The 10,020-nt window shown below is 48.0% G+C and overlaps 1 protein-coding gene across 1 annotated transcript; it reads right to left on the bottom strand.

Annotated features, from left to right (window-relative positions):
• Positions 1–3,169: 3,169 nt before the first annotated feature.
• On the bottom strand, positions 3,170–9,625 carry LOC132764409 (glyoxal reductase-like). Its single transcript, XM_060758414.2, has 2 exons — positions 9,496–9,625; positions 3,170–4,104 (listed from the first exon to the last, which is right to left on the bottom strand). Exons 1-2 carry the CDS (start codon positions 9,528–9,530, stop codon positions 3,240–3,242), a joined length of 900 nt encoding a protein of 299 aa, XP_060614397.2. The 5' UTR covers positions 9,531–9,625; the 3' UTR covers positions 3,170–3,239.
• Between the last annotated feature and the right edge of the window lie 395 nt (positions 9,626–10,020).

The raw sequence follows: 10,020 nt of genomic DNA, 5'->3' as shown, positions 1-10,020 counted from the left end.
GTTTAGCCTGAAGAAGAGAAGGCTGAGAGGAGATATGATAGCCATGTATAAATATGTGAAAGGAAGCCACAGGGAGGAGGGAGCAAGCTTGTTTTCTGCTTCCTTGGACACTAGGACGCAATGGAACAATGGCTTCAAACTACAAGAGAGGAGATTCCATCTGAACATGAGGAAGAACTTCCTGACTGTGAGAGCCGTTCAGCAGTGGAACTCTCTGCCCCGGAGTGTGGTGGAGGCTCCTTCTTTGGAATCTTTTAAGCAGAGGCTGGATGGCCATCTGTCAGGGGTGATTTGAATGCAATATTCCTGCTTCTTGGCAGAATGGGGTTGGACTGGATGGCCCATGAGGTCTTTTCCAACTCTTTCATTCTATGATTCTATGACGAACAGAAAATATATATATCAATGATTGGGGGGGGGGGGGGCTGCCAAAATACTGTTTGCTTACCACTGAAAATTACCTAGGGTTACCTCTGGTTGCAGGACTGAGAATCCTAAGAGTTGGGAGGGACCCCAAAGGCCATCCAGTCCAACCCCGTTCCACCATGCAGGAAAAGCAAAATCATAGCACCCCCAACAGATGGGATGCAAGATATTCCCAAATGGCACCTCACCATTGTTAATGCGAGTGTTTTTCACTCCCCTCCCCTTAGTTTTCAAAATCCGTAAGGGGGGGCTGTTATTTTGGCAAAGTCTTGGTGAAACTGCCTATAGAAATTTGCAAACCCCAAAAAACTTTGCAATTGTCTTCTAGTTCTGGGTGCTTCCCAGTTTAGCACATCCTGTACTTTATTGGGGTCCATTTCTATCCCGTCACAAGATATACGATACCTCAAATAATCCAGTCTTTCTTTGTGAAACTCACACTTTGAAAATTTTGCATAGAGCTGTGCTTGTCTTAGCCTTTGTAATACTTGCTTCACTAGCGGAATGTGTTCCTCCATCGTTCGGGAATAGATTAAGATGTCATCTAAGTAAACGAAAAACCCCTGGGTGGGCTCGCAAGGGGGATTTCAGAGCAGTCGCCAAAGACCATGGGAAAACCCATATTTCTCATGGTCTTAGGAACCCTTTTGGCAGCAAAAGACCAAAATCTCGCTGCCTGTCCTTCTCTTCCTTTTTAGTGTTGGTGAACTACAACTTCCAGAATTCAAGAACAGCTCCCCAACCCCACCAGTATTCAGTGTTGGCCATCTAGGTAGTGTGCCAAGTTTGGTGCAAATCCATTATGGGCTGGGTTCAGAGTGCTCTTTGATTGTAGGTGAACTATAAATCCCGGCAACGACAACTCCCAAATATCAAGGTCTATTTTCCCCAAACTCCATCTGTGTGCATATTTGGGCATATGTAATATTCGTGCCAAGTTTGGTCCAGATCCATCATTACTTGAGTCCACAGTGCTCTCTGGACATAGGTGAACTACAACTCCCAAACTCAAGGTCAATGCCCACCAAACCCTTCCAGGATTTTCTGTTGGTCATGTGGGTTCTGTGTGGGAAGTTTGGCCCAATTCTATCATTGGTGTGGTTCAGAATGCTCCTTGATTGTAGGTGAACTATAAATCCCAGCAACTACAACTCCCAAATGTCAAGGTCAATTTTCCCCAAACTCCACCAGTGTCCACATTTGGACAGATTGAGAAAACCCATATTTCTCATGGTCATAGGAACCCATTTGGCAGCAGAGAATGAAAATCTCTCTTCCTTTTTAGTGTTGGTGAACTACAACTCCCAGAATTCAAAAACAGCTCCCCCACCCCAACCCCATGTTGGCCATGTAGGTAGTGTTCCAAGTTTGGTGCAAATCCATTATGGGCTGGGTTCAGAGTGCTCTTTGATTGTAGGTGAACTATAAATCCCAGCAACGACAACTCCCAAATGTCAAGGTCTATTTTCCCCAAACTCCACAAGTGTTTACATTCAGGCATTTTGAGTATTTGTGCCAAGTTTGGTCCTTGTCTGAGTCCACAGTGCTCTCTTGATGTAGGTGAACTACAACTCCCAAACTCAAGGTCAATGCCCACCAAAATCATGAGAGTTCTGTGTGCCAAGTTTGGTCCTCAAACTTTTTAAACCGGGGGCCAGTTCGCTGTCCCTCAGACTGTTGGAGGGTCGTAATTCCAGGAGCAGATAATGGGAAATCTTCCTATTTCTAGTCTGAACAAAATCTGGCTACCAGTATTAAAAAAAACTCTAAAATGATAACTGTAAATAAAGAACAACACACAAACACAGGGGAACTCCAGACAAGAAACAATCAGGGCCAGCTAGTCACCTCTCCCTAAAAACTGTCAGGCTATGAAATGGCAATCAAGGTGGCCAATTGAGACATTCATACCTACCTCCAACATACAAGAGTTCTTTCTCCCACCCTGGATCTGCCACAATTTTCCTAGTTAAAGGTTTTCCTCTGACATGAAGTCCAGTCATGTCTGACTCTGGGGTGTGGTGTTCATCTGCATTTTTAAGTCGAAGAGCCGGCGTTGTCCATAGACACCTCCAAGGTCATGTGGCCGGCATGACTGCATGGAGCGCCAGGGCAGCTTCCTTTGGCTGGCTCACGCTGCCCATCGGGCCCAATGGGCAGTGTGAGCCTGCCAAGGGAGGAGGAGCACCGCGCGGCCTACACTCGCGTAAAGAACCTCACGAGGTGCTTTATGCGAAAGCAGGCCACACGGAGCAGCCACCCTTGGGCCTGATGGGCAGCGTCAGCCTGCCAAGAGAGGGGCACTGTGTGTGTGTGTGGGGGGGGGGGGGGCGCTCTTCCTCCACGGGCTGGATAAGTGCCCTTGGCGGGCTGGAAGTGGCCTGCGGGCCGTAGTTTGAGGACCCCTGATCTACAGAGACACTTACTGGAACACCTCAGCAATTGAGAGTCCAAAAGTGGCAGGCTCAAATCCAGAACCTCAATCAATGGCTGATACCAAATGAGACTCCCCCCTGGGCACACAGAAAACTGGGCGACTTGGAAGGCGCTGAACAGACTGCGCTCCGGCACCACGAGATGCAGAGCCAACCTTCAGAAATGGGGCCACAAAGTGGAGTCCACGACACGTGAGTGCGGAGAAGAGCAAACCACTGACCACCTGCTGCAATGCAACCTGAGCCCTGCCACATGCACAATGGAGGACCTTCTTATAGTAACACCAGAGGCACTCCAAGTGGCCAGATACTGGTCAAAGGACATTTAATAGAATACCAAGCATGTCACCCGAACGTTTACACTTCTTCCTCTTGCCCCTAAGCCACACCACTGGGATCCCAGCAGTAATGTTTCCCGCAATCCATCGCATTGAGTTCCTCCATATCCGCCTGGCTGAGCTCCCAAGTCCAGAGCTGAGCATTTTCGGCCACACGACTCGGGGAGGCCGACTTGGGGATGACGCTCACCCCTTGCTGCAGAGCCCAGCGTAACAAGACCTGCGAGGGCTGGCGACCGTGGCACATGGCCACCTTGGCTACCTCTGGTCGATCCACCAAATGCCCCGCGCCCAGCGAGGAATAGGCTTGAAGGTGGATACCCTCTCGACGACAGAAGCTTAGCAACGCCGACTGCGCCAATTCCGGGTGGAACTCCACTTGGAGAACGGATGGACGCACCCGGCACTCGGCCAGCAGTTCCTCGAGATGCCGAATGGTATAATTCGAGACTCCGATGGCCCGCAGCTTCCTCCCGTCGTGCAGCTTCTCCAGCGCCCTCCAGCTCCGCAGCCTCCGCTCTCGATTCCCCGCATCGTCCTGAGGCCAGCCTTGAGTTCCCGGCCAGTGCACCAAATACAGGTCCAGGTAGTCGCAGCCCAGTTCCTTCAAGCTGCGGAGACAAGCGGCTTCGGCCTGCTCCTTCCCGTGGTCCTTAGGGCTCAGTTTGCTAGTAAGGAAGATATCTGCGCGGCTGAGTCCGTGCCGAGGCAGCAACGTGTTAAGCGCGGAGCCTATCGCGGCTTCGTTGCCGTAGACGGTGGCCGTATCCACCAAACGGTAGCCGTTCTCCAGAGCGGCCTCCAGGCTGAGGCGCACTGTCTCGTCGCCCCGAAGACGGAAGGTCCCCAAGCCCAGCAGCGACATCGGCACCCCGACATTCAGCCACACGGTTCGGTCTGGTACCCTGAGAGCGGGAAGAAGGAGATCACAACACAATGTCAACAACATTTGAATATATATATATACATATACATATTAGGCTTGTTTGATCGTGTTCGTTAGTTTCTAAAGTCGTTATTAATTCGTATTTAAATTAGCTTACGATCCAATATCGAGCCATGCAGGAATAGTGTGAAGAGTAATTAAGAATCGAAACAATTTTTCCAAATTTTCGTAATTATTTCGTAATTATTTCGTTATTATTAAGACGGGAAAGAAGGAGAGAAAAGGTGCCAGCGTTGCCTTTCCTCCCCATCCTCCTCCTCCTCCTCCTCCTGGAGATATTTTATTATCTTATTACTTATTTTATTATTTTATTTTATTATTTTATTATTTTATTTTATTATTTTATTATTTTATTATTTAATTAATTTTAAGTGATTTTAATTTGTATTTTTACTAACTTAATGTATTTTAATTTCATCCTGAATTTCAGAAGTTCCCCCTGTCCCGTTTGGAGGTGTTTTTAGCGCATTGCGCAATCGCGTCCGCCATTAACGAATCGATTTGTAATTAACGAAATTTCGTAAATTTTGAAATTTTGAAATCTTAAATTTCGGAAGTCCTTAGAAATTCGAAACGCTGGCGCCCCCTGGAAACGAAGCGAGTTTAGAACCAAATTTTTTCTTGATCAAACAAGCCTAATACATATCATCATCATCATCACTTTATTTCTTAATTAGTCGCTCTCCACCAAGGTGCTCTGAGTGACTTACAATTTAAAACAGTTTATACACAATATAAAACAATATAAAAACATTCAACATAAAACATTCACCATAAAAACATTCAGCAGTGACTTTGGCAAAATTTGATCCGGTTACTTAAATGCACAACCAAACAGCCAAGTCTTGAGCGCCTTTGCAAAAGGTCGCAACTCCGACATTGCTCTAATGTATGGAGGCAATGAGTTCCACAGAATTGGAGCATAGATCGAAAAAGCTCTACGCCTTGTAGCTTCCAAATGTGCCTCCCTAGGACCCGGTATGTAGAGATTTTCCTGGGTGGATCGAGGTGACCACTGATGGGAAAAAGGAATGACGTAAGATATAAAGGTCCTTGGCCATTTTGAGCTCTAAATGTCAAGATCAGTATCTTGTAAGAGATCCGATGTTCTATTGGTAGCCAATGCAGTTGTTGCAGAATCGGTGTAATATGGAGTCTTATAGATGATCCCGCTAGCAGCCTGGCTGCTGCATTTTGGACCATCTGAATTTTCTGGGTTGTTGACTTCGGAAGGCCGGCATATAAGGCGTTGCAATAGTCCAACCTCGTGGTGACTGTTGCGTGGATTACCGTTGCCAATGCTTCTACCGAAAGGTAGGATGCCAATTTCCTTGCCTGGCGAAGATGGGAAAAGGCCTGCTTACTCATGGCAGTGATCTGGGCCTCCATCGTCAGCAATGAGTCCAACACAACCCCAAGGCTTTTAACAGTGGCAGACGGAACCAGAGCTTCCCCATCGAAATCAGGCAGAGACTGGGTTAATTCTGGTGGCTGGCCGGGCCAGAGTATCTCAGTTTTTGCAGGATTGACTTTTAGTCTGCTTGCTCGTAGCCAACTCATCACTGCTTCCAAACACAGCTTAAAGTTCTCAGGAATTGCAGTTGTTCCAGGTTCGAGACGCAAGAGTAGCTGGGTATCATCTGCATACTGGTAGCACTCTAGGCCAAAGCTCCGCACCAGTCCAGCAAGTGGCCGGACGTGTGTGTGTGTGTGTGTGTATGTGTGTATATATATATATGTTCCTGGTTCAAAAGTGTGATTTCCTGTTTAATTGTGCAGTTCTGACTTCGAAAATAGTTGTTCTACTCCAGAAACTTTGTTTTTCTGGCTGCCACAAACTAGATTGGGTTGGTTGAGACTCGGTGAGAGATTCATTGAAGGACTAGGGCAAAATGTGCGACGGGATGTCCCACCAAAACAAAGTTTTTGCAGTTTAATCAACTTTTTCCTTGTTCTTATGCGAGAACCAATTAGGAAATGACATTGATAACCCAGGAACAAAAATCATGTTACATAGTATAATGTATTATTATTATTATTATTATTATTATTGACAGAAAAGCACGATATGTCACAGCAAACGAGATCTATATGCTGGATTTCGTATCACAGAATCACAAGTTGAACACTTCCCAAGCGTCTAGGACTGTGTGATTTATTATTATTATTATTATTATTATTATTATTATTATTATTATTATGACAGAAAAGCACAGTATGTCACAGCAAACGAGATCTCTATGTTTGATTTCGTATCACAAAATCACAAGTCAAACACTTCCCAAGCGTCTAGGACTGTGTGATATCATTATTATTATTATTATTATACTGACACAAAAGCATAGTATGTCACAGCAACCGAGATCTATATGCTGGATTTCGTATCACAAAATCACAAGTCAAACACTTTCCAAGCGTCTAGGACTGTGTGATGTATTATTATTATTATTATTATTATTATTATTATTATTATTATTATTCAAGTTCTAGCTACCAAGGACTGCTTCCTGCCTACTTTTTCTCCCTTTTCTCTTTCTTTCCTTCCTTACCTCATACGTATACATATATATCGCCTTTCTTTCCCAGGGACAATACCGAGGGCCACTTCCCCCTAACATCAGTTGGTCCAGTGTCATCAGAGGGCCACTTCATCTAGCAACAGCCATTGAAATGACAACACGGAGGGTCACCTTACACTAACATCAGCTGGTCCAGTGACGTCACAAGAGAGGCATTTCACCCTAACATCACAGAGGGCCACTTCACCTAGCCACTAAAGTGACATCACATAGGGCCACTTCAGCCTAGCAACAGCCAATCCAGTGACACCAGAGGGCCATCTAGCAACAGCCGACTAAGTGACACCACACAGGGCCACTTCACCCTAACATCAGCTGCTCCAGTGACACCACAGAGGGCCACTTCACCCTAACAACAGTCGGTCCAGTTATATCCCAGAGGGCCACTCCATTTAACAGCAGCCAATCCAGTGACATCACGGAGTGCCACTTCACCTAGCCAATCCAGTGACACCACAGACGGCCACTTCACCTAGCAACAGCCAACAAAGTGACACCACAGAGGGCCAATCCACCCTAACATCAGAGGGCCACTTCAGCTAGCAACAGCAGATAAAAATGACACCACAGAGGGCCACCTTACCCTAACATCAGCCAGTCCAGTAACATCACAGAGGGCCACTTCACCTAGTAACAGCTGATAAAATGACACCACAGAGGGCCACTTCACTCTTAACATCAGCTGCTCCAGTGACACCAGAGGGCCACTCCACCCTAACAACAGCTGATCCAGTGACATAACAGAGGGCCATCTTACTCTAACATCAGCCAGTCCAGTGACACCAGAGGGCCACTCCACCCTAACAACAGCCAATTCAGTGACATCACAGAGTGCCACTTCACCTAGCAACAGCCGATAAAATGACACCACAAAGTACCACCTCACCCTAACATCAGCTGGTCTAGTAACATCACAGAGAGGCACTTCACCCTAACACCAGCTGCTCCAGTGACACCAGAGGGCCACTCCACCCTAACAACAGCCAATCCAGTGACATCACAGAGGGTCACTCCACCTAGTAATAGCTGATAAAATGACACCACAGAGGGCCACTTCACTCTAACATCAGCTGCTCCAGTGACACCACAGAGGGCCACTTCACCTAGCTGATAAAATGACATCACAGAGGGGCACTCCACCCTAACAACAGCTGATCCAGTGACATCACAGAGGGCCACTTCACCTAGTAGCAGCTGATAAAATGACACCACAGAGGGCTACTTTACCTAGCTGATAAAGTGACATCACAGAGGGGCACTCCACCCTTAACAACAGCTGATCCAGTGACATCACAGAGGGCCACTTCACCTAGTAGCAGCTGATAAAATGACACCACAGAGGGGCACTCCACCCTTAACATCAGCTGCTCCAGTGACACCAGAGGGCCACTCCACCCTAACAACAGTTGATCCGGTGACATAACAGAGGGCCATCTTACTCTAACATCAGCCAGTCCAGTGACATCACAGAGGGCCACTTCACCTAGCTGATAAAGTGACATCACAGAGGGGCACTCCACCCTTAACATCAGCTGCTCCAGTGACACCAGAGGGCCACTCCACCCTAACAACAGCCAATCTAGTGACACCACAGAGGGCCACTCCACCTAGTAACAGCTGATAAAATGACACCACAGAGGGGCACTCCACCCTTAACATCAGCTGGTCCAGTGACATCACAGAGGGCCACTTCACCTAGTAGCAGCTGATAAAATGACACCACAGAGGGCCACTTCACTCTAACATCAGCTGCTCCAGTGACACCACAGAGGGCCACTTCACCTAGCTGATAAAGTGACATCACAGAGGGGCACTTCACTCTTAACATCAGCTGCTCCAGTGACACCAGAGGGCCACTCCACCCTAACAACAGCCAATCTAGTGACACCACAGAGGGCCACTCCACCTAGTAACAGCTGATAAAATGACACCACAGAGGGGCACTCCACCCTTAACATCAGCTGGTCCAGTGACATCACAGAGGGCCACTTCACCTAGTAGCAGCTGATAAAATGACACCACAGAGGGCCACTTCACTCTAACATCAGCTGCTCCAGTGACACCACAGAGGGCCACTTCACCTAGCTGATAAAGTGACATCACAGAGGGGCACTTCACTCTTAACATCAGCTGCTCCAGTGACACCAGAGGGCCACTCCACCCTAACAACAGCTGATCCAGTGACATCACAGAGGGCCATCTTACTCTAACGTCAGCCAGTCCAGTGACATCAGAGGGCCATCTTACTCTAACGTCAGCCAGTCCAGTGACATCAGAGGGCCACTTCACCTAGCCGATAATGTGACATCACAGAGGGCCACTCTACCTAGCAACAGCCAATCCAGTGACATCACAGATGGCCATCTTACTCTAACATCAGCCAGTCCAGTGACACCGCAGAGGGCCATCTTACTCTAACGTCAGCCAATCCAGTGACATCACAGAGGGCCATCTTACTCTAACATCAGCCAGTCCAGTGACACCACAGAGAGGGCCACTCCACCCTAACAACAGCTGGTCCAGTGACCTCCCAGGGCCACTTCACCTAGCAACAGCCTTTGTGAGACAAACGTGCATACACAACTACCTACATCCATACATTGGAGAAGGAGTTTTCACTCCCCGCTCCCATCAGTCTCCAGGGGTGCATCTACACTGGACACTTAACGCAGTTTGATCCCACTTTAGCTGCCATGGCTCACAGGCAATGAGATAATAGGCTCCGGCCTTTCTTTGGGCGGGGTGTGGAGGTGGGGCGCCATTCTTCTTACCATGACTTCGGAATCTCCCGCTCCGATCGCTTCATGTTGTCTCAACAACGTGTAGACGCGCTACAGGAGGCGGGCGCCGGAGCGGAGATGGACAGGAGGCGCCGTCCAATAGGAGCGCGAGGAGGAGCGAAAGGGGGCGGGGCCTCGAGAGAGAGGAGGACGCTTGCGCCAGGAAGAAGCGAGTTTCCCTTTTCCCTCAAACAGACGAGCTTGCGCATGCGCTCTTTCTTTTGCATTCGCTCCCCCCTCCTTTATGAATATGGAATAGCCCTGATGATAGGTGGCTTCGCTGCCTTTGGGCGATACCATCTATTCGCGGGAGGGGATACATTCCATCTCGCTCCCCCCCTCTTTTATGAATATAGAATAGACCTGATGATAGGTGGCTTCTCTGCCTTTGGGTGATAACATCTATTCGCGGGGGGAGGATACATTCCATCTCGCTCCCTCCCCCTCTTTTATGAATATGGAATAGCCCTGATGATAGGTGGCTTCTCTGCCTTTGGGCGATACCATCTATTCGCG

The sequence above is a fragment of the Anolis sagrei genome, chromosome 12, assembly GCF_037176765.1.
Source record: "Anolis sagrei isolate rAnoSag1 chromosome 12, rAnoSag1.mat, whole genome shotgun sequence".
In the NCBI taxonomy this organism is placed as follows: Eukaryota; Metazoa; Chordata; class Lepidosauria; order Squamata; family Dactyloidae; genus Anolis; species Anolis sagrei.
The sequence above is the reverse complement of the archived record's forward strand: the minus strand, read 5'-3'. Positions and strand labels throughout refer to the sequence as shown.

Excerpts from the sequence above, each read along its gene's own strand:
- LOC132764409 (XM_060758414.2), bottom strand. The coding sequence starts at position 9,530 with ATGAAGCGATCGGAGCGGGAGATTCCGAAGTCATG. Across the intron at positions 4,105-9,495 it reads CGGGAGATTCCGAAGTCATG|GGTACCAGACCGAACCGTGT; the intron begins GTAAGAAGAATG and ends TCCCGCTCTCAG.